At 42.8% G+C, this 25,491-nt stretch overlaps 1 protein-coding gene across 1 annotated transcript; it reads left to right on the forward strand.

Moving 5' to 3' along the window:
- The first annotated feature begins 629 nt into the window (after positions 1 to 629).
- On the forward strand, positions 630 to 22,999 carry slitrk6 (SLIT and NTRK-like family, member 6). Its single transcript, XM_049570640.1, has 2 exons — positions 630 to 1,142; positions 17,832 to 22,999. The coding sequence occupies exon 2, from the start codon at positions 17,847 to 17,849 to the stop codon at positions 20,376 to 20,378; it is 2,532 nt and encodes an 843-aa protein (XP_049426597.1). The 5' UTR covers positions 630 to 1,142; positions 17,832 to 17,846; the 3' UTR covers positions 20,379 to 22,999.
- The last annotated feature ends 2,492 nt before the right edge of the window (positions 23,000 to 25,491 follow it).

A 25,491-nucleotide genomic window follows, 5' to 3' on the forward strand; every position in this document is an offset into this window, starting at 1 on the left:
TTTCTGTCAACTCTGATCCCCCGCGACCTCCCTCTGATTTATACCCCCATGTTTTGTGTGTGGCTCAGAGGAGTGTTTATCCACTGATTGGATCATTAATCAGTGTTCTGGATGCGTCGGTTAATGCTTTAATACAGCATTAGTTTCATCTTTTAGGCACGGTGCTGCAGCCAGGCTATTTAAAGCCCATCAATGCAAGTTTTCTTTTGCCTTGGTATTGTAAGAACCTCCAAGAGGAGGAGCTCTGTGTAACTGCTACAGAGCTTTCCCAGCTGTATCAAACATCCAGATATAGACAGGGAAATCCCGGAAGTTGATTCTCCCTTCTAAATAAAATCACTGCATTTATTTTTCAATGCTCGGTTGAAGATGGAGGGATTGATTTTCTTTTTATGATTACTAAATATGGAGGTGGATTATATGTGTAAGTGGGAAGCTGCTATAGTAGGTTGGATTTGTTGGGAGGAGCTGTGTGGGAAAATGCTGCGTGCTGTGGGTTTTATTGTGAAAGGCAGTGGAAACCCTTCTTTTCATTGTGCCTGGCTTGACGCAGCTTCCCGTCTCTGTAGTCCACCTCTACAGCATGCAAATTACGGAGCAACTCCAATACATCGCAGATTGGTTAACTACACAGAGCGCGCGGCGCGGCGCAAGAGCTGGGCACGGTGCGCGCTTTCATCCTTCACAGTGGACTGCAAAAGAATAAATATATTCTGTTGTGGGTTTTTTTTTTGTTGTTGTTGTTTTTTTTTGAAGAACAGTGTTTTGTTCTCGTGTCTCGAACCTGCAACTTAATCATAATTAATTCCGAGGCGGCTGCGGGAGGAGGGCGACGCTCAATCATCCCGGGACCGGAGTGAAACCTCACCGCGAGCGCCTGGCGCAAGGGAATAATTAGTCGCACAGTGTGTGACAGCGTTGTCAGACCCGAGAAAGACTGTGGAAGCCGGAGAGGACAAGTGAGGACTGACGGAGCCTGTGAAGTTTCTCCGTGCGCCAGGCTTGTGTTTTTTGAAAGGAGAAGGGGGGAAAGTGTTGTGGAGGTTTGCCCCTCTCCAATGCGTCGCTTCCCTGTGTATACTGATGGACTCAGTACGGTGAAATTTGGAATAGCCTTCCCTTGTTTGCATCAGTTATAGACGGTAAGCAGCGCAAAAGAGTCACTTGTGATATTCGTGTGTGTGTGTGTGTGTGTGTGTGTGTGTGTGTGTGTGTTACGCACTGTATTGTGCGTAATGACTTTTTTGGAGCAGGTGGGCTTTATGGAGGGTGTCATCCTGCTGTATTATGACACAGCTTAGGTAGCAAGGAATCCAGGTGTCCATTATGGGCAGGTTCCAACTAGCTACAGTGTGTTCCATTTTAACCATAAAAAAGTGCATTCCTGTGAAATGTGTGCGTGTGTGTGTGTGTGTGTGAGACTGACGCGTTAACACAAAGCTTATTATTCATCACTAGAGATAAAGTGAAGTGAAAAGTGCTCGGACTTGACAGCAAGGTAACAGAGTGAGTTTTCCTGCGGGGGCTCCATTACCTCGAGCACACACCTGGCGACGTGCCACGCGCAGTTACTGTATCCTACGGCGCTGTGCAGGCTTATGGTAATCAAGGCTGGTGCTGCGCCTGTGCACTGCTTATTATCACTCCACTGGAAATCCATGCAACTTAAAGTGGCTCTATTTTTCTTTGCGGTAATAGAAATCTGCTCGGGTACACAGTCAGGTGCCCAATGCCTCCTTTTTTTTTTTTTTTTTTTTTTTTTTTTTTGGCATTCAGCCACGGCTAATAGTTGCGTATGAATATTTATAATTACAGTCAGCGGTCACAGGTGTTTAATGGGGACCGCATTCAACTTGGGACAGCCAATCAAAGAGGAGGATGTTTTATCTCAAGCACATTCTGTCTCTTAATCTCATTTGCAGCCATAATCTGTGCACATTAACCATATCTTTAATGTGTTTGCACTTTGTCCTGCATGTGAGGTTACACTCCAATTTAAAGTGCAAGTTAATGAAGGGAATAAGCGTCATTAGCTTTAAGTTGTAAAATGCATAATTGAGGTTGGGTCCCAATTCTTTGCTTGGATGAATCAGTGGTTAATAATCTAATAGCTTCCCATAGCATAATGTATGGGCTTCTTAAGCCTGATGCAGCTGAGCATTATGAGATTAATTATAGATGAATGGTTTGTGTGTGGAGACACATGTGGGACAATTTCACAAATTATGCAAAAAGGATGATTCACAAAGGGACTTCTGTGTGCTGCCACAAAAAAAAAAAAAAGAAAATTCTATTAAGGTCTGCAAATAATTATTTGCATTTATAACGACAGCCGTTTCTCTCTTCTCTCCTGCTTTAAAGGAACCAGTGGCTCGACACCAATAATCGAGCAACAACAGAAAATTGTTGATTAGACCCCTATTGAGCAAATGGCTCGCAGCGAGGAGGAACACAGACGTGTGTGTTTGAATAGGTGGTGTGAAAATGCCAAAGGAAATTGGTCTGACCGGCGAGAGTAGTCTGCAGTTTTTAGAGTATCAGCTCAGGGGTGAAACAGGGGAAGAGGGCATTGTGAAACTTTATTAAAGCACACTACTTTCAGACAGAGGGAGCCTGCAGATATATTGGAGAGCCTCTGCCTCTCTATGACACGGAGAAAGTAGGCAGCGCGAGCCCACAGAATATTGAATCAGTCAAAAAAAAAAAAGGGCTGGAACAAGGGGCAAGGGAGTTGAACTATCTCTTGCCTCTTGAGTGGGCGGATGTCATAATTATCATTTCTCCAGGATTGCGGTGGAGGGCCGCGGGCGCTGGCAGGATCTCTGCAGATATGTGGGTGTAGTGGTGGTGTCGACCCTGTAGGCCAAGCCACATCACTTCCAATACAGAAGAAAAAGGGACAAGTCCCACCATAATTGGTGCCTGGGAACACTGCAGGGCGCTGCGAGGAGTTGATAGACGGTCAGGGCTCGTACGCGGACATAAACAAAGCTGGGGGGCGTGCACAAGCGGGAAAACACACAGGAGCACACGTGCACGCCGAAGCAATACAGTGCAGGGGGCTCTAATCTGCTATCCCATGTCAGGCTGAAATGAAAGAACCCCTAGCTGGACGCAACAAGTCTCACTATCTCGCATTCGCCGACTCATTCTCTGCTTCAGCCCTCAAGCAAAGGCAGCCTGACTTCAAGTATTAGTGGATGCACGCAACTGTTGGTTGTGACCTCCAAGTAAATTAGGAATCCTGTGCTGCCAAGTCAGGTCGTTGGCATTATCTGCTTCATGTGTCGCAGTGAGGTACGGCCAGTGTGAATTGGAGTAAATTATCAGGTAGGGCTCACACTGTGAAAAGCACTCCCTGTTAAAATGCTCTCTATGTAATTGTCAGACAAGGTATTCAGTGTTATTAAAACGAGCTCTTGCCTGTCTGCTTACTCACTCCATGTTGTATTGTCCAGGAGTGTGTTATCACACCTGAAAGAAAATGGCTTCTTCCACTAAAAGCCTTTCTTGCTTTATGTCTTTGTCAGGAGACACAGAGGCTATAGGAGGTGGGAGCTCCGGGCCAGTGAGGGCTCCACACTAGATTGTTCCACTAGGAGCACCGGCACTCCTCATTTAAAATTTTCAGGAGCCTCAGTCCAAATGTAGGCGCAGCACTTAAAACCATTTTCCCCACAACAGATTCATGATTCTTTTAAAAAAGCTGTGTTGCTGATCAATGTTTTAACGTGACATTGTACAGAAATAACAATGCACCGTGCAGCCGGGGTTTGTTGTCTTCTTGAAAACAGACATTCATGACAGGTGCTGAGCACATCCATCCATCCGCCGCCTGTCTATCTATCTTGCTGAATGTGTTATAAATATTGAAAAACCTGCTGTTTGGGAAGTCGCACACGGAATATGATGGGCTGCCGTAAGCATTCTGATGAAATGCTCAGCGAGCAGATTATTTAGGACAATAAACAGTGCATTGTTTGAAATGCAACACCGACATCACGTGTGGTGTGCACACACTTCTTACGTGTGGAACAGCGCGTGCTGTGTTGCCTGTAAATGCATTTAATCTTCAGTTTCTGTTATGATTTGAAGCATTTTAATGTGCCAGGCGGTAATCCATCCCAAATATAAATAAGGAATTATGGGTGCTGAGACGTTTTGCGGTCTGACTTTGAAGTTTTTGTTCCACTAACACGTTCCAACAGGAGTTTTCAGAATGCCGTCCAGCGACTCTAACTGCCCGCTCTGGCATTCCTACTTAATTGGTCTTGAAAGGTCTTGTTGAGGGAGACCACGCAGGTCAGCTCAAGTCCCTGTGGTTGTTAAGTCATCAGACACTCAATTAACTCAGCCACTGTACCTGATCCTAAAGAAGAAAATGGGGCAGAAAAACAAGTTACCTTAAACCGTTAAAGTTTCTGCCTTAAGTGAACTCCAATAAATTATTTAGAGCTTCTCTTGGCAAGACCTTTTATGTAAAAATATACCCTTTTTATCAGCCATACAGTAGAAGACAATCACACACTATACGATTTTGCAAAGACTTCCAGAGTCATTATCTTCTGGGCTCCAACTACATCCTGCTCCTGGTGGAAAATACTACACCAAAAGTACTATTTGGATGGGATTAGTTTTACATAGGGATGTGGACTAATGTCAGTTTACCACAGGATGTCTGTAATATAAATGTCCGATTCGCACGGGACAAGAAATCTTCGTAATTCTACCAGAGATGGGAGTGGTAACTTGGTTTGCGCCCTGGCGCCACCTCCCTATTGGCATGTGCGTGCTACAATGCTTCCTGTATGTGTAATAATAATTAATGATTAGCCCAATATCAGGATTGTGTGTACACAACGATTAGCACTATGGATTTATATTAGGCCTACCTAACACAACCAGAAGTCTCGTGGCTCTGAAAAGTGCTTTCTTCTCGACCTTTCTGATTGGTCTCCCACGTAGGGCGATCATTAGAAGAATGTCCACTATCACGACTGCCGACAACACTGAATGCTTCTTCAAGCACGTCCATCATCAAAAAAATGCGGAAAAATGGATGTAAACAGGACGTGACGAAATATTTACATACATTTTTACAGAGGATCGCATTCGCACGGGATTAATATTACCCGAGGTATTTTCTCCGGACCGTTTTACAGAAGGTAAAAGTCGTTGTAACTTTTACTGACATTATCCGTCATGATTACAGACATGGCGCGTTCGGACAAGACTAAAATCCCTGGTAATAATTACTTTACCCCACGTCTCCACGTTAAACTAATCCCGTCCGAATAGGGCTTAACTCCCTTTAAGAAATGTGATAAGTGCTGGTTGGTGGGTCAGATACACGTCAAATTAAATGACTCCTTCTTCTTACACAGCTCCACCGCTTTCTCCTGCTTTTCCATACTTAAAAAGAACCGAGACTTATTTACAGTCTTGCTCCTCCCTGGCGCCCCCTCCATGTTTGCTGTCTACCTGGTTTGCTGCTTCCTGTTTGGGTCCTTGACAATGTCATGTTATTGAATTTCAATATTTGCTTGACCCAAGACTGAGAACTTGCATAAGTATTATACATGTTTGAGCAAGCTTGGAGTGAGTTTTATGACCACCTTACACCATGTGATTGAGATCACTGGAGTGTGTCATAACTCCAGCAAAACTCTTCAAAAGCTATTCTAACATTGGAACTTTGTTTGCCACAGTGAAATCGCTTCAAAAGTCGCTTGGTGTAAGGTTGGCATGAATCACAAACTGGGACTACAACTACAAAGCATCACCCCACTGACTGAGATTCCCAAGGTTTGTCCTGAAACTAGCACGTCAAATCAAAACTTTCTCTTTAACATCAGAGATCAAGCGTCACAATGCGGGTTATATTCAGTTCATGTCCGTCATTCGGGGTGTTTTTATCCCTCGCTTCTTTTGGCAAAACATAAACTAACACAGTGTGATATGAATGTAAGTGAGTGCACTCATGATGAACTGCCGAAGGGTTGTGCACTAATTGCATACAGACATGTACAAACTTGACATCTATCAATCTTTCCAACTTCTAACCAGCTTATCCTGTTGAGGATATGTTCCAGCCCTCTCTGAGAATACTTTCTACCCATCAACCCAGAAGCTTTGTCTGTGGACTGCTAAAGTTTGCTCTATCTGATACTGGCAGTTCCAAGGAGGCTTGTTATTTCCATTGGTCGTGTAGCCTGGATTTCCTTCAGGCTGGTGCATCAGTCTGCTCAGGTTGTGAAATGGGCGGAGGTTCTGTTCTATGAGCTCTGCATCATAAAGCAACTTAAACTGATCCCAGTATAGCACAGGAATGAATTATGGATAAACAGGGAGAGGAAAGAGCTGACAGAGAATCAGAATAAGGGGCGTACGCGATCCAAACAGTGATTTTCTGTCCGAGGTAAAGCTTGCCAGAGCATGTTTCCCAAACAGTAAGAGATAGTCGTGACTTTGTGCTAATCTTGTGTCCTGTTATTACTTTTTCCTCACCACAAGAGATGAGGGAACTTTGGATATGTTTTTGCTCAGTTAGCTCAAAGCTGATCCACAGGGCTTAAAGCTGGGCACCATTCTTTTTCGTTTCTTTTCACTACGTACAACCAAATATGCAGCTGCTTGCCAAAATTTGCAGTATTGCTTAGGACAGTTAAGTCTACATGGCAGATGGCTCTGTAACAATCACTGAAATACAAAGCAAATACAATTTAAAATGTATTTTTATAGTAGGCCTCTTGACGAATTGTCACTTTAAAGAATACAATATAACTGATACTGACGACATCCACTAGCAGATGTGATTGTAAAAACAGCTTTAGTATACTTTGTCCATTTAATGAACGCTGGGATCTGTTGTAGAGCTGTAAGCATACAGTGTATTACAATTCAAACCACTTATACATCTGCCAATTAAGGAAGCAACACAGACAGGAAGTACATGTACATGCATGGCACCGCAATCTGTTATAAAACAGATTGTATTTAAGTATGTGTGAGTGTAACTTCAGACACATAAATGTCAACAGATCTGTTTTGTTTTACTGATGCAAGAATTTAAATATCTTCAGCCAAAATGATTTAATGTGAGAGTATTTTCTAGTTTGTAGGTGATATTTTTTATAGAGCGTACGTGTCATTTTTGTTTATAGGCTCGTTAAAAGTAAAACGGAGGAAGAAAGTGCGTTCACAAAACGACATGCACAACATAAACCATTCTGATTAACCTCTTAGTCCTGCCGCGGAGACACTACAGAGTGTTCTAGGTGTTGCCCTTTATGTTGTTTATCCTCTGTGAGCAGGTCTGTCTACCTATAATGTGTGGCTCCTCTGAGACTGGAGTTTGCGTATCAGACGGCACATCTACACCTATTTATGGAGTGAATCATAAGACTGTCATTACCGTTAGCCTGCAGCCTTTTCACTGAGGGTGCGTGCTCGTTTTAAATGGGCAATTCAAACAGCTGAGAAGAAATAAAGACGAGGAGACGATTATGTAGGACATCCTAACTTAAGGTGGAATGTGCTGTCAGTGTTCCACACCAACTAATTAATTCAACTTAAAAAAATAATACGTACCAGACTTTCCAGTTCCAGCCGCCTCTGGATTGGGTATCCTTATCTACAGTTTACCAGTCCTGGTTAGTCACTTCTTAATAGTCTCTTTTTTGAAAGGGACAATAATGTACACAGAAATTTTACATCTGTTTGGTGCAGATGTCTTTCCTTACAGAATGCACCTTGATGGCACTATACTGGTGTAATCTGCCTGCTCATTTCTGGAGAACTAATTACTGCGCATTAGTTAAACAGACCATTTGAAATGCAAGCCTGCTAAATCGTGCTTGCCAGGGGAGCACAGCCACCCCCCTCCCCTCCCCACACAGTCTTTGTGCTTCTATTATTAGTTCTATCATGCATATGTTCACTATCAGAAATTAAGGCCCACCAGCAGTGAACAGTTAGAGAGGAGGCTGTTCAGTACACAAGGTAGCCATAAAGTGAAAGGGATTTTTTTTTTTTGTACCTGTCCCGGTTTTTCTTCACATAGATGTACGAGCTGTCTCTGTGTAAAGCAGTTCAGTATATGAGGCTCTGCTGTGTATGTCTTGCCATATGATCAGCTGCCAGCTGTTAGAACTGCTGCATGACGTGAGCAAGCGCACAGCTGATGTAGCTTTTTAACAGGCCAGTGATGATGTGTCTAAAGATGCAACCCTTGTAGCAGTCGTCAGAGCACGGGGTATGATCCTCGCCTCCCTGGTCACTGAGGTTGTGTGCCTGCAGCACTGCCAAGAGGATCTTTGTTTCTGCAGAGCAGTTGGTGGAGGAAGTATGGGTTGCTACAGCCTAATTCCTATCTAGGTGGAGAATGCGGGGTTGGTTTAATAGTTTGAAGACGCACAAGTTTGGTCCAGTTGGTGCAAGCTGTTCTCAAGCACTGTTTGTGTTTATGCCTACAAAAAGTAATGCAGCAGAATTCGTGTAGAATCCACGTAATCTTGAGCCAGAAATTTGTCTGAAACCCAAGTGATCTGCAAGGCTGCAATTACGTAACCAGTGCCCTGACAGGAGTAAAGAAGAAAGTGGAATAACAAGTGAAAGTCCTCGTAAGGAGGCAGGTTGAGGTGGTGTGGGGGTCAAACAAACACAGGACTTTCCCCCAGGAGACCGGGGTTTCACCATGTTGCCGCCATGTTGCTTTTTTTCTAATCCTAACCTACGTTACTTTACTAATACTCGCCCATAGGTTAGTCAACCAGAAAGGTCATTAGTTGGCAAGATTTCATTGGTGGCTTAGTTGCAGAGAAGGAAAAAAAACGAGCAGAAAAAAAAATGAAACTCTAAATAAGTAATCTCTAGTAATCTCAAAATGAATCAAAACCCGTATGACTGCATCATGTGGAAATTTAATTTGAAAGGACAGACACAGGAAGTAGCCACGCTCAGCAGTCAGATAGGAGTCATGTTTACTTACAGGGCCTGCGGTTTTTCCACAGGCTAGTTAATAACATGTTGGGCAAGGAATCCAAAGTGTGGGATCATTTTGAGAAGGTGAAGGACGAACCCAAGGTGATATGTAAACTCTGCAGGCAAACATTTGCTATTCATCATAATTCGTCCACTACAAACATGATGTATTATCTAAAACATGTCAGTAGCTACATGCCCATTAGCCACTTAGCACAAGCATTACTGCTTTGCCGACAGCGTCATTAACAGGCAGCTCGCTCAGTGTGTGACGTGCACTTGTAGATAAAATACAGGCCTATATTAATGAAGGTTCATTAGTACGGTTTTGTATTTCTCTGCAACGTAGCACAGTGTTAACAATGTTACTGATACTGTTCTTTCTCACACCTTCAACTCAAACCATTGTGTTGCCCCGCCCAAAATATATAATCTAATAATTAAATTAATATCGCAAACATGCGGGTGACTAATCGACTAATGGCCCTAAATAACGACTAAATGTCAACTGGGAGAATTTGTAGTTGGGGGCAGCCCTTTACATAACTTTAATTGCTTACACCTGACTACGTCACTTTACGTTAAGTGCGTTACCTTAAGTGCGTAACTTAATATTATGCACATAACAGGATGACTCTCAAGTGGATTTCTTTTTTCTAAATCTAACCTATGTAACTTTCCGAAACCTGATTTAATAACTTTACGTTAAGTATGTAACATGACGACGCCCACCCATTTTTCATCAAAATCTAAACTATGCAACTTTACTTGCCGAAACCTGACTGTGTAACTCAGTAACCCACCCACATTTCTTCTCCTAAACCAAACCTACGTAACTTAACTAAATTAACTGTAACCTATGTAACTTTACTTGCCTAAACCATCTACGTAAGTTTGCCGTAAGTATGTTACTTTGAGTACGTGACGATGCCCAACCGTATTTCTTTTCCTAAACCTAACCGACGTCACTTTACTAAACCCAACCTACATAAGTTTACTTGCCTAAATCTAAACTACACGACTTTAAGTTAAGTATGTTACTTGGCAACATGACAGCGCCAACCATGTTTCTTCTACAAGACTGAACCTACATAGCTTAACTTTATTAAATCTAACCTACGTAACCTGACGTTAAATACATAATGTGATGCCATTTGCAGGCCACCTCTTATATCATGTGAACTGTTTGGCATAAACTGAGATTGTCTCCTCCACAAGTTCCACTAATGAGTCTTAGAATAATGTCTAGTCTACAAACAGTCGCCACCTGCTTGGAATTTACCATCATAGTGTGTGATCCGTGTTATGGAGTAAAGATTACATTTACATTTTAGACATGTAGATGATGCACAGGTATATTATACACTATTTATATGGCCCTGACAGAAAACCTCAGACTTCAGTGAATTAAAATGGACTCCTTCAACCCCCCTGTTGTCAAGATCCATAAATCACGATGACTGCAGGTAGCCTAGCAATGAGGATGACTAAGGTCATAAAAAAGCTTAGAGCTGAGGTGGCTGTGAAGCCTCTCCAAACAAGTCGAAAAACCAAGAGAATTCTAGAGTATCCACAAGATATTCACTCGATATGTTTAAACACAAATATAGAGTGACTTTTATCAGTCTTGACGGAGTTGGGAGAATGGCTCTATCTGTCGGGTGCCACAAGGGATAACAAGCCTTTCATACTTGTACATCAAGTTGCCTCACGCTACAGAAAAAGGAATTAGGCTCCTGCCTTATGGGCTATTTGTGGCTCCAGCGTGCTTTACTTACTTTGACAGTGATGAGGACAGAACATGACTACAGCTGTGTTCATATTATCTAAAAATAATGCCCTAAACTGTCAACTGGATAGAGTGCACGCTAAGTCGGTACAAATCCAGGTTCACGTTGTGTTGTCACATCCTGCGTCTGTATCGTGTGTGTCAATTCGCTGCAAACTATGACAAATGTACCGGGGATGAAAAACAAGTGGGACTGCAGCGCTCTGACCGTTTGGTGCATGAAGCGTGCAAAATCAATGGAAAGCAAGGGCACATGTGCTTTGTGCTCTTCAGTAAAGATTAGATGAATGTATAGCGAATATAATTGTCATTCAGAAGTTTTGTCAAAGTCAAACTGTGTCAAAGACAGAATCTGACCAGCCATATTGAGAACAGGAGAGGCTGCGTAGGAAAAGCAGCAAGAAGCAAGATGTCAGTTTCAACACAACTTGGATTTTTAGTAAGAATCTTGATGTGGCATGAGTAAACTTTTGGCAAAATATGTAGCTTCATTGCTTAGTCACATTACACAGATGGATAGTGGCAGTTGATCTAATGTTTCAACCTACTTATGGCAGTTGGTGGTACACTGGTAAACTTACAAGAAGGGAAAAAGTAAAGTTGAAAAGAATACTAAAGTTGAGTCATGCAGTATGGTACAGATATGGGGACAGGTATAAACTGATTGTGACATTTGGGGGCTGATACAGAAGCTGATGTTTGAAATAAAAATTTGGATGATAGTTCTTTTATGACAGGAAATCAAAGGAATCCTTTGAAATTTATAAAAACATGCTGAACTCATTCAGCCCTCCACTGAACTATCTTTGAATGAACACTAGTTCAGCTATACAAATGTATGTATTTATTAACAACACTTGAGTACAAGGCCGAAAACATCATTGAACAACTTAGTATTTTTGCCTAGTAATCATTTTTACTGAATAAAGCTTGAACACATCATAATGTAACTCAATGGAGTCGCCATTAGCTGTTAGTTCCAGCCACTAACTGCTAACAGCTAATGTTAACTAGCTCTCGTCCTGCCATTTTCAACACGTATATTTGTAATGTAGCTATCGGAGAATAGGGTAAGTCCCCCGATGCGTCCGGAAGGAGTTCAGAGTAAGATTTCTGTTCATCCCGAACACATCATGCTGGAGCCGTGCTTTTGAGCCTGTGCAAAATTGACATGACACAATGAGAAATGATATCCGCTGATCGAAAATTTAACTTTATATGGCCCAGCAGACGTTTTCCTCTTGGGACATTTTTTTTATACTCTAACTAAACTATACTCTACTGCCTTTTAACCAAACCTCACCTTCCTGTATAGAAACTTAAAGCCAAACGTTCAACATCATTGTGAGAGAGGTGCAGATTGTGTTGGCGGTTAATATCAGTCATGTCCTTAGCAGCAGTAGATTATGTGCATTGATTGCATGAAAGATGGCAGATTCACAGAGCGGTGTTCTGCATGTTCTATGCAGCATGTGAACATGTGTATTCATGATATATCCGTGTGACAGCTGCTGGAAAGACGCAGTGGGGGCTTCTTCACTGTGGCATGATATATTCTAATAATTGGGCGTGGGACTTTGATGATATTATGGAGCGTTTCGCTGCACTGCACTGGAACACTACAACATATAGCCGGCCCAAATAAAGTGTGAACATCCTATTTATGGATCTGTAAGTGGCCAAAGCCTATTGTGTATGTTACAGTGCCGACGGAAAGCCTCAATGTGTGATAAATATTCCATCAACAGATTTTTCTTCTCCACTTTCCTTCTGCTGTCTTGCCCTCCTCAGCTCTGTACTAGCTTTTTTTTTTTCCCCCTACTCATCTCATTTGATGTCGGACGATGAGTTGGCTTCACACACATGCACGAGGGGAGATCTCATAGGGCCTCAGCAGATCTCTAATTGAATTGTCTGAACAGCAAGAGATGCACATTTGAATTTCGAAAAAAGAGCACAGCGGAAGACTGGCACCGGAAGAGCGTTTCATCTCTCGTGCCCGTCACGCTGCGTTCCATGCAACATTGATTACCTGGAAAAATGGATCAGTTAGTGAAGTCTGTTTGAAATAAAGAAGAAAGAGTGCATCAGGCTAATGCCTTTCCATATCTGCCCTCTGCAGTGTTATCATGCAGCATGCGATAACATCTGTTAATAGTCTGTTTCATTTCGCATTGTCTTACGAGCCATCAGGGTCACAGAGGTGAATGCCTCGGGTGCCATGACCACCACCAGACTTCTGAACAAGCAAATACAGATAAGTAATGAAAAGGAAATGGCCAAAGATATTCTGGGATGCCAGGCTTCGAAGACATTTTCTGAATGTTATCACTGTCTAAACAATACATATTTAATAGGTTTGTCAAATTAGATTTTTGTGCTTCATTATTTTTCCCAACATTGACTTCCATTGATCAACATTGGTAATTGAAGCACACAGAGAGTCGTATCTCCCCAATTTTCTGCCTATTATCGGTTCAAGATGGTGCTTTCTGAGCTCGCTGTGATGTCTTAGAGACTTCACAGATGTGGGAGATTTCTGGGCAAGTGTGACTTCACATTTTTATCGGCTTTTCCAATGTCATCATCTCTTTACATGTGTTATATTTACAAAAAAGATAGAAACATAATAAAATTGAAGCCGTAAGTTTCTGAAAATGATTGTAACTGAAAAACAGTTCAGTTCCATTGACTACATAAAGATTAAGCTTGCGGTGGTATTCAATGATATACAATACTTAGTCGGACACCTGATGCTACAAATAATATTATAAACTAAAAGTGTTTGTACAGTGGCAAAGTGGCAGCACAGAGTAGCAGGAGTCAGATTTGATTATAACAGAACATGACAGGTAGGGCTGCGAGCAATTATTATTTTATTACTGATTAAAATGTCAATGATTATTCCAATTAATCAATCATCTGCTCTAAATAAAATGTCAATCAGTGTTTCCCAAAGCCTAAGACCTCATCAGAGGTCTTGTTTTGCCCACAGCCCAAAGATATTCAGTCTACCGTCACAGAGTAAAGAAGCCAGAAAATATTCATATTTAAGAAGCTAGAATCGGAGAATTTGGATTTTTTTTTTTTTCTTAAAAAAAAATGTCAAACTGATTATTGGATGATCATATTGGTCGGATTTGGTGTCACAGTGCAAAGCAAAAGCGCCTATTTGGCCTTATTTCAGATTTAAACCCAGTGCTAATTGGATTCGATAACTCCCACAGTCATGGAAAACCTGAATAAGTTATAGAATTTCCCAACCACATTTTCCAGGCCTGTAAAAGCCATGGAATTTGTATAAAGCATTGAAAGTTATGGAAAAGTTCTGGAATTTTGTTGTGTGCAACGAACATGTTACAGTAATCGTCCATGTACATGAGTGCATGATGGTTAACAGTTGTATTTGAAGTTATATTTGAAAACAGTTTGAATCAGAAAACACCAGGGCAAGAAAAGTCATGTAAAAGTTTTTAAATTTTGTCCATGAAGATGTGTTGGAACCCTGGAAAATAAGTTAGTTAAATTGCCTAGAAGTTGGAGGTGAGTTGTAGTGATGGGCAAAGCAGTTCTTTTGATGTTACTGAATCACTAGAATCAGTTCATTAAAAAGATTCGTTCAAAAAATTCGTTCACCGAATCGTTCAGTGCTTGGCGGGAGGAGCCTGACTGTGTACTGCGTAGTCCAACTCACTGAACTGATACACGGCTGAGCTGCTGCTGCGTGAGTCCCATCACTGGCCAGCCTAACGTTTTAAGTTTATTTATCTGGAAACTAGTCTTGCTCACCAGACCTCTCTCAAGAAAAGAAAGGGCTGGGCCGACTCTCACTTTAAGATTGGAGAAAAAAAACGCTCCGGCTGCTTGTATTTCTTTCAACCAATCACAATCGTTCTGGGCGGTGCCACAGCAACGGTGCGCTTGCAAAAATATTGCTGGGGGGAAACAGGTTTTGGTGTAACACACCCACAAAAATATCACCTACAGGACGCGAACCATGGCAGAAAAATGGCTACATCCCCGCAAGATCAAACACAAAAGTTAGTAAAGGTCGTGTTGAAAACTGTTATGCAACTGGAGGTGGTAGGGCGGGACTTCAGCGGGTGGCTTGTTCTGCCCAATGAGAGGCTGATCAATGCAGCGAACTTCCGCCCACTCAGACTATCTGGTAACTAAGTCTGTTTAAAATAATGGGGAGGTGTGTGATTGTGTTCATGTGGCTTGACTCCTGGCTACATTAGCTGTTAGCTTGGAGAAAACGGTCCCTATGAAAGTGTATTGCTGAGAAGAAATGATTTGAATCACTCAGGGATCAGGGTTACGTCGTTCACCGAGTGATTCGTTCACCGAGTGATTCGTTACGCGGTAGGCAGTCCCTCCCTGCACCCTGGCTGCCTCGTGACCCGCGAGTGATTCATCGTTCGCACGTACCGAATCGGCAGTTCCACACCCGGTCTGCACACTCGCTGCTGAGCTCAACTGAACTGACAACTGAACGAATCAGTTCCGGAAGTGATTCAGTTCAGAACGTTCACTCAACAGATTTGTTCTTTTGAACAATTCGTTTGCCAACGACACAACACTAGTGTGTTGCTCATTGCCGGAAGCTCTACATCAAACAGCTCACTTTCAAACTGATCTGCTGTCAAAAAATGCCAAGAATGACTGTTGTCGTCTTTTGTAGACGGATATTTAATGAACGACAGCAGCAGTGCTTCTTTCACTGGCATGAGCATTGCTTTTCCTGTGAATATTTCATAATAAAAGTCGTGTGGAACTTGTGTTTTGCTAGATAGATGCTTTGAAGCTGCAGCAGTAGGAAACGTTTGGTTTGCATGAGCAGTAAGTAGTAGTAGTCGTACTGTTGGTGTTGTTGTGCTGCTGTGCAGGCCAACTCCGAGCCCTGGATGTCCCTGGAGGACAAAACATGCAACTAATTATTCTGGTGTAGTCTGTCCGGTGTTGTGGTGATTCCCTGTAGACATGAGTAAAATGGATTATTAATGCATGTAGCTTGTAAACTTATTTGAAAGGCAGTAGGTAGATAGTCAGAGATGATATTTAAAGAGATTTATATATTTATTTTGGTTTGGTAAGAGGGATGTTTTTTACTGTGTGTCATATTATGTTGTATTTTCTGTAATATTTCAGCCTTTCCCAGGTTACTAGAGTGAGAGTCTGCATCTGCTGTGGCTGAAAAGTATAGAGTGACCTTGGGGTGTATGTCTGAATACATCAAAGATGTTGGATGTTGGTTTTCATCAATAGTTTTGACTGCACCCAACAGCACAAAAAAATGTATCGAGGCACTTTGAAATAGGCAAAAAAGGGTCAAAGAGAAGGAGGGAGGAAGAGTGGAGTTACGATTTTAAGAGACTCCTTTAAATTCAGCTTTTGTCTTTGGAGCTCCATTGAGGGGTTCAGTCGTCTCCTCGGACGCCGTACCTGTCATTTGTGGGGTTGGAAAGACTTTCATCTGAGCTAACTACAGTTATCTGATATATCTTTTAGCGTTTCTAGTCAGGCTGTTGCGAGTATTTAATTTAATATATAGTTACATACAGAGGTACAAAGGATAGATTTACATTCTGTTTGTGTAGATCCACAGCACTCCAATCCACACTGCCTGCTTTTGGGCACAGGCAACTGCAAACCTCCCCTGAAGAGGTGCCCCACGTCTCACTGACTTTTAGTACGGGGGAAGTATTCTTTCAGACTTATGTCAGAAGAGAGCTGAATGTCATTTATAGATGGATCATGAGTCATAGATTTCAGTCTCTGACAAACGCTGCTCTCCACAGGCTAAACTCGGCTTGCCTAGTCTTGTTAGAATGAAGCTTTCCAGATGCTAATCGGATTTGTTAACAAGAACAGCTGTGCCATCCCGCCATCTTCCCATGTTTTATCTCTTTGAAGAGTTCTGTTAGTGAATGGTGGATATCTAGTTATCCTTGATCATGGGAAGATGTCTATACTTCTCCACCAGTCTCCCGAGAGTGATGTAGCCTTTGATCCATTGTGATCTTAGTCCAATTAATGTAATAGATTTAGATGTGGTGCTGAGGCTTGATGTCTCCTCGCAAGAGCTTGTTTTCAGTGGACGCAGCCGTCTTGTGCGCTCCTTTTGTTCACCACGTGGAGAACAGTTTGGAACAGTGGAATAACACAGTCAATTTCACAGACATGAAAGTGATGGGAAAAGGTGTGGTGCGTGATGTGCTCCCTTCCAGCCCAGTTGAGTGAAAGTTAATTGGTTTGACAAGAAAGACACGACCATTTATTTTTTAGTTCTTTATTTAGAACTGCTTTTTATAAATGTTGCTTTGACATGGGCTGTAAATGGACTAAACTGCCTTCTGCCTTTGTGTGAGTCACACTGAGTAAGTCTTTGTTCAGATGAGTCTGCGTAGAAAGGGCAAGAAAAATCAGTCAAATGAGAAAGTCATTTCTTTAAATGTACCATTATCCCAGTGTGAGTCACTGGAAAGAGATGCTGTCTTACTGTCATCGCTCACCCTGTGAAATGTATTTACTCATCGGTAGCAGAGTCCGGGCAGATACTGTGGATGGTAATAATATGGATTATTAGCTGCTGCACTTGGTTTAACTCAAATTCCTCAAGTCCACCCAGGACATAACATCGCTAAGTAGCATAAAAGCCTCATTGGGATAGCTTTATGTAGATACATCAACGTGAAACTGAGTATGAATTTTACAGAATTAAAGGAGAGTTGCCTTTTCCTGTTAGCCATTTTTCATGCATTTTTAGTCTACACAACACAATGTCTTTCATCCTAGACAAGTGTGAATACCCCTCATGCATATGATGCACACATGAATGTAATTTTACGCTGTTGCACTTTGACACGTACAACAACCAAAGTTCATGTGTTGTAACACATAAAACTTGTATGACATTTGTACCTAGGACTGAATATCATTTAACAAAGATGAGTCATTAAATTTGTGTCAGTTTTTGCACGAAAGACAATGTGCGCTTAATGTTCTTTTTCCTCCCTCCCCCACCCCTTGTGCCCATTCTTCTGTCCTATCTTCACAGATATCTCAGACCGCAATGCTGCCCTGCATCATTTTCATCGGCTTGTTTCTCACAGCGGCCCGATCCCAAGATATCCATCCCTCACAGGCATCATCCTCTATTAGTGAGTCTTGTGAGTCCTTGTGCTCCTGCGAAGGAAAAGATGGCATTCTTCATCTTAACTGTGAGCAGAGAAACATCAGCAAAATCTCCCAAATCAAAGTCCCGTCAGGTGTGCCCTTCCACCTGAACCTTTACAAAAATGACTTGGTTGAGCTCCGCGCCGAGGAAATGGAAGGGCTTAAGAATGCCCTTTCGCTGCACATCGGGGGTAATAGCATACAAGAGCTGGAACCAGGGGTCTTTAGCACTCTCGGTTCACTGAAAAAACTCCACATAAATAGCAATTTCCTCGTCACTCTGAAAGAGGACACTTTTCAAGGCCTGGTGAATTTGGAGTTTCTCCAAGCTGACACGAATTTCATTCGGGTCATCGAGCCGGGGGCCTTCAACAAACTGATCCGCCTCAAGGTCCTCATCCTCAATGATAATTCCATCGAGTTTTTACCCAGCAACATTTTCCGGTTTGTGCCCCTCACCCACCTGGACTTGCGTGGCAACAAGCTTCAGACGCTGCCTTATGTTGGGTTTTTAGAGCACATCGGGCGGATAATGGAGCTCCTCCTGGAGGACAATGTGTGGGTGTGTGACTGTGATATTTTGCATCTAAAAATCTGGATGGAAAACATGAGGGCCCAGTCAGCAATCGGGGATGTGGTGTGCAGCACGCCACATCACCTTAAGGGGACCATTCTGGCTAAAGTCAAGCGGGATGTCCTCTGCCCGTCCCATGCAGACATTAACCTGGAGGAGCCGTCAAAGTCACTGGATATGGTTGTTACTCCGTCATCCAAAGTGTCCCAGAGTCCCAAGCTGATTGACGCCAAAGATGACGCCAAGATACCGACACCGTCTCACCTTCCCAACAGTCCTTGTGTGGAGCACTGTTCCTGTCACAATCACCCTGTGGCTGGCTTTTTGATGCATTGTCAGGACAGAGGAATTCAAAAGGTATCAGATATCGGAATACTCCAGCAAAGCCCCACGAAACTGGTCATGACGGGAAATATGATTCAGAAACTCTTGAAGTATGATTTTGTCACATATGACAGTTTAGAATTGCTGAACCTGGCGAACAACAGAATCGATTACATTGATAATGAAACTTTCCTCAGCTTGAGCAGTTTGAAAAAGCTGTATTTGAATGGCAACCGCATTGAAAAACTGTTCTCCACAATGTTTGTGGGGCTCCACAACCTTGAATACCTGTATCTGGAATACAACCTTATCAAAGAGATTGCTCCAGGCACATTTAATCCCCTGCCAAACCTGAAGCTGTTGTCATTAAATAACAACCTGCTCAGCTCTCTTCCAGCGCAGATATTTCGCAATGTGCCCCTCACCAAATTAAACCTGAGGAAAAATCTACTTATGCACCTGCCAGTGAGCAACGTGCTTGATCAACTTGACTCGCTGGAGCAGATTTCTTTAGAGGACAACCCCTGGGACTGCAGCTGTGACTTGCTCAGCCTCAAACAATGGGTGGAGAAACTAAGAAAGGACACAGTGGCGGGCTCCATTTTGTGTGTCACCCCAAAGAAAGTGATGCAGGATGAACTGCGAAACCTTCGTCATGAGGTGCTGTGTCCCGGGTTAGGGACCTACTACCCGATGTCCCCAGGTGGGGAGGAGAGCGTGACTGCTACTCTGGGGCCTGATAGCGCTGGCAAGGGTTTGCTCAGTTCACTCACAGACACTGTCCCACTCTCTGTGCTCATCCTAAGCCTCCTTATGTTTGTCCTCATGATTATATTCTGCTCAGCCGGATTGGTAGTGTTTGTGGTGCACCGGCGGCGTAGAAGGGCAAAGAAAAAAGCAGCAGAGGAGCAGCCCAGGGAAAACAACAGCAGCAGTCCCATTCACTTACACTACAGCATGTACGGGCAGAAAACAACACACCACACTCTGACACAGAGAACAGGGTCTGCTTCTCTGTACGAGGAGAGATCACACAGTCCCATTGTGCAGATCTGCCGCAACCCCACCTACTGCTCCCAGCACAAGGAGCACGACGCAGATTTGGATTATGGCCTCGACGAACCTAGCGTCAAGCATCACGTGTGCCGGAGTATCATGGAGAAGGAGAACACGTCCCCGCTCACAGGAAACCCAAGCTCAAAGTTCCGCCCCATGACAGGAGAGTGTCCCGCCGAGTTCGTCACTCTCGGAAACCCCAACTCCCTGTACAGGAACATTCTGGAGAGGGAGAAGGAGCTGCAGCAGCTTGGAATAACAGAGTACCTTAGGAAAAACATGCCCCAGCTTCAGCCTGACATGCAGGTCCCGGGGCACCAGGAGGAGTTAAAGCTAATGGAGACAATTATGTACTCGCGACCACGCAAGGTCATGCTTGAGCAAACTAAGAACGAGTACTTTGAACTTAAGGCTAACCTGCATACTGAGCCAGACTACTTGGAGGTTCTGGAGCATCAAACTGCATTTAACTGAGCTTGATCAGAGGAAAAAAAACAAATATATACATTATGTTTTCAACCAAGTGCCTTGTCCTGTTTGCCCTCCTGTACTTTCCACAGTGTGAAATATATATCATGGGCACATTGCTTTAAGTTTATTGTAGCACAGAATGTAACTGGCTGAGATTTTGTTACCTTTGTATCTGTTGACAGCAAGGGGTCGAGTTTAATCACGACAGGACGTATCGATTCTTTGGACAACGATACCACAAAGTCTGCCATGATACGATTTCAATTGGTTTCAGTTCAGGGGCCTGCGATCCACGTGAGATGATATCACATGCCTGTTTAACACAGTCGGTCAGAGAAGACGACGCCGCCCCTTTCTTTTTTGCTTCTGGCCACAAAAGACAAAAATACATAAACAGATGTAAATAACTGTAAGTGCTTAAGTGCAGTAAGGTTTACTTTAATATGCATAAAACATGACCTGACAACAAAAGTAAACATGAACATGAACAAAAGGATAACATTTGGCCCAGTGTTTTTTTGCGAGTCAGACATTATTAGCTTCAAGTCCCCATGAAATGAAAACTACATTTTTCCAGTTTTAAGTTTGAGTACCTTTGCTAACTGATCATTTACCTCGTTATACGACAAATATATGCCTGCACTCAGGTGTTTACAAAAGTCCATCCAGTCAAATTTGGGTGACGAGTTAGCCACACCAGTCATATAAAAACCGCACTTCACCATTTGTGGCTTGTAGCTAGCTAACAGAGCAATATGAAGAGAGAAAGAGACGTATGCTGCCCCCTATTTAGCGATCCAATCAAAGGCAAATAATTTGATGTATCTATTGTAACTGTTTAATTTGGAAATATGTCTTAGAACAGAAGCTAAACATGCTCCAACTTTAAGCACTTTTACATTGCATAAATTAGCCTTGCAGCTAGCGGACTTTTCCTTTTCACCGATCGCAACAAAAACATGCATTATATATGCTTTTTCTCTTTACTCAGAATTGGTTCAAAGTATGTTTGTTTTAGCTTTGCATTGTTGAAACAGAGCAGCTAATGTTTTCGTAGCGAGAGCAACAAGTTAGCGGAGTAGCGACGCATGGTCGGGTCAGGTGAGTGTTTTATTGCCTCGCGACCTAGTTTGCACACAGCACGTGCTTTGTCTGCTGACCCGTCTTTTCACCGGAATTCAGGAGAGTAAATATCCGTGTCGTCTTCTTCTTGGCTGCTGGCCATTATTTGGTGCTGATTCACGGTGACGCACGTATGCCCCTGGACATTTCAAAATAAAGATGTTAAAGTATGTTAGCATTGATGATATTGGATCGTTGATCATTGAATCGATACATGGATGGATCGTTACACCCCTATTGACAGCCATGTTATGTAGCTGGGGGAAGGTGTTAGACATTTTGGCCAAATGTAACTTAGAGTGAAGAAGCTATCGCAGTGTGTTGAGCAGGCCTGGGTTGAAGCCCTCTTTAAAATCAATCAGCTTTTGATGATTGATTAAATTTCCATGGCGCACTGCCACCAAAATGAATTGATCTGCACAGCTCACACACACCCCCCATCTGACATCCCAATAGGATAAAGCAGATGCTTGGAGAGGAGTGAGTGAATTTCAATCACCACTTGACCCAGAATTGCTGTTTAATCAGTCTATCCTGACTCTGGGTATGACCTGATTACACCCTCTGTCAACATAAGCCAGCTGGAATGCTGTAACCAGAATGCTCATTGTGCCGTAGAGTCAGCAACATGCCAACTGTATATTGGAGAACAGTGATAGGAGCGTGGTGCCACTGCTATTTTCCTGTCACTATATTTTGTTTTGGATCGATTCAGCACACTGCACAGTCGCAGTCATAGGTCTTTTATTTATTTTTATACAAACTGGTGACATTCACAGAAAGGATGTTTTATTTTCTCTCAGTAAATACAGCACTTAAAGTACAGTATATTATACACAACTGTAATCTTGTAAAAATGCATTGCACTAATCAAATGCCATAAGATGGTGCATGACAATCAACAGAGTCCTGCTGATTATTTTTTTTTGTTTGTTTGTTTTTATTTCTGCCAGAAAAAATGAGCCACAAATGTGTATGATCCCTCAGCGTGTGTTTTGTGCGTGCAAGCGTGTGTGAGTTTCATGTCACTGTTTTATGTCTGATACTCGAAACAGCATTTAGGAACGCTGCTCCGTCCTCGTGCTGATTGGCTGAACTGTTTTTGAACTGATTAGAGGCGGGGCTTATTTACCTGTTAGCACACGAATGGTGACTGGCGAGCATCATCGACAGAGAGCTCCAGTTTTCCACGCAGACAACCTGCCGACCGACTCCAGCCAACTTTTCTCAGCTCACGTTGAAAGCAATGGACTGCTGGCGACACATTTTCAATGTGGACGCTGTCAGAATTTTCACTAAACACTCCATTCATACTCTCGGAAACAACTTTGAAACGGTTCATGTAAGCACACACTCTGTAGCTTTTCTACTTAACTAGATTTAATTATTTATTCTGTATATTTTGTATATACTTACGTTCCATTATATCTTTGGTTTTTGTGTGCCTTCAGTGCTGTACAGAATATAAACAGAAGTTGTAACTGATAAACAGGAAATAAAGAGTTGCAATATTACATTAACATGGAGCTGGGTTTATGGTTAGCCAAATGTGTGCCCCCATTGGTCCTTTTATAGATACTGTACAATAATGTGGAACTGGTGTGCTGACTAATTGACACACCAGCTGCCCCAAAAGAACGCCATCTCTCCTAATCTGCCATCACCCCCTCCACAGTGCATATGTATATGTGCATGCATGTACTCGTGTAAACACCATTTGGTTGTTTTCCTGCTGCGTGAATAATTTAACCCCCCACGATGGCTCAAACCTAGTCCTTAATCACACAACAATGGCTGCAGGGGTTTTTCACCAGCCTTTGCTTTTTTTTCTGCATGACTTTCATTTCCTCCTCCTCTCTGGGGGGAAACAGTGGACCCTCTCTAATTCCTCCATTTTCTATCATAATTGATGTATCTGAAGCGCCTTCGCAAGAGCACACACAGTTTGAGACGCTCGCGCACGCAGGCGCACGCGCGGCACTAGCACACAAAAACAGATACCTCGGCGACATGAATAAATAAATGTTTGTACATTTGTATGCAGACACGCATCATTTATGGTATGCAAACCTGTACACGCACACACACACACACACACACACAGCAGGGATGAAAACTCATTCTCCGCAGCTTGATCCTGTGAGACTCATCTAAAGGTGAGACATTAGCAAAGTGCATAACTGTGTTCAGAGAGATTCTTTCCTTTAGGGGCCGACTTCAAATAAATGGAATCACTTCTGAACTTAAAGCTCGCCAAGGTGCCCGTCTTGCAACAGAGCGACTCTGTTGAATGCATTTAATAAGATGAGTAAACAACCACAACTCAAAGTGGAGGTAATGAAGCACGGGGAGACTCTTGTTCTTCTTCAGATAAACTTTTGTATTAAGTCTACTTCATATTTTTTTCGTGTCAGTGGGATCCAGCCTGGTGAATACATAAATCTTATTGTACCATTTAGAATAGAAGCAAATCTGATTCCACCCTGTATATTTGGTTATTTTAAAGGTAAGGGCAGTGGCGGTTCTAGGCCAGTTTCAATGGGGGGGCCAAGCTAGGGCCAGTCCTTTTGATACAGGGGCACATACAAGTACGGTCAAATATCTAAGTCTGAACAATAAGATATATATATATATGTTTAAGGGGGTCCGGGGGTATGCTCCCCCGGGAGAAAATTTTGTATTTGATTTAAAGGCATCAATCTGGTGAATTCTGAGAGCAAAGTTATGATGGCAGAATATGCCTAGATTTCAACATCTTTGTGCTTTTTATGTGTGAAAAATGTTCCATTTTTACTGATAAAAACACTAGTTGTACTATGTTATGGTGAAGGGTTACACTTAAAATACGGTATAAAGTATTAGTGGTTAAACATTTCAGTAATCAAAAGAAAAATGACAGACGTACTGATCTGCCTCTGGAGGGCTATTTTAATATTTAAAATCATGTGCAGACAAAATATTCTTTTAAAATTCTCACACTCACAAGTACAGTTCCAGATACGCAAAACAATACAAAATATGCAAAACGAAAGGAAAACAAAAGGTGAGATTCAAATAAATTACACACAAACAGGCACAAATTACTGCTTTCCTCCCCCCCTCTCGATTTGCAAGTACAGCACCCTGAATCAGAGCATTTCAAAAGCCCTCAGGTAGTTGAATGCCTCTGGGACAGGCCCATTTATAGCAACCCACTGGATCCGTGGCGTGCGCGATCCGGCCGAGGCGCGGGTGCCGGAGCTAATAGCAGCCATTCAAGAAGCTGCTCCACCAGCCGCGGCCTAGAAGCGGCTCGGCGCTCCGCTAAAATTACGCGCCGGGTCTATTTCTGACGGCGCGTCAATTTGCACAGACCAAATGAGTCAAACAGGAAGTCAGACACAGAAAAGACGAGAGTATCCAGTCGATTTTCAAAATAAAAGACCCATGAAAACTCCGGATCGTGTATCACATCACTGCATGAACATGATGTGACAGGCATGAGTCAAATGAAAAGGAAAAAGTTTTCAGAGCTTACCTCAATGGTGCTGTGTGTTGTCGTGCAGGCTCAGAGTTGTCTTAAATACAGCCACACAATTCTCTACTGATGTTTTCTGGGTGTTTTCAAGAATGCTCACGAAGTGTATTCCTCAATATTCCGCTGCTCTATCAACTCAGGCTCACATTAGCGCTAGGAGAGCGACGTCTGTGGTGAGGCCGGGGAGGGTGAGGGGGAGGGAGGGGGGAGCCGAAGAATTCCCAGTAGGAGCTCCAGCCGGTGCGCTACAGAGTGACGTTCATTTACCGGAGGCATTTTATATCTGGCCATTTTTTGGAGACTGTGGCAGGGCAAATTAGTCAATGTATGGGAAACACTAAACACTAGAAAACTCAGGCCCTTTTCCTTCTTGTGTGGTGTATTCTGCATGATTCACTGGGTGCGCCTCTTTAAGTGGTCCGACCGGCAACCTGTTGAGACGATTTAGTTCCGCGTTCCCCCTCCGACTCCTCGGCG

Source organism: Epinephelus fuscoguttatus, linkage group LG24, assembly GCF_011397635.1.
Source record: "Epinephelus fuscoguttatus linkage group LG24, E.fuscoguttatus.final_Chr_v1".
NCBI lineage: Eukaryota > Metazoa > Chordata > Actinopteri > Perciformes > Serranidae > Epinephelus > Epinephelus fuscoguttatus.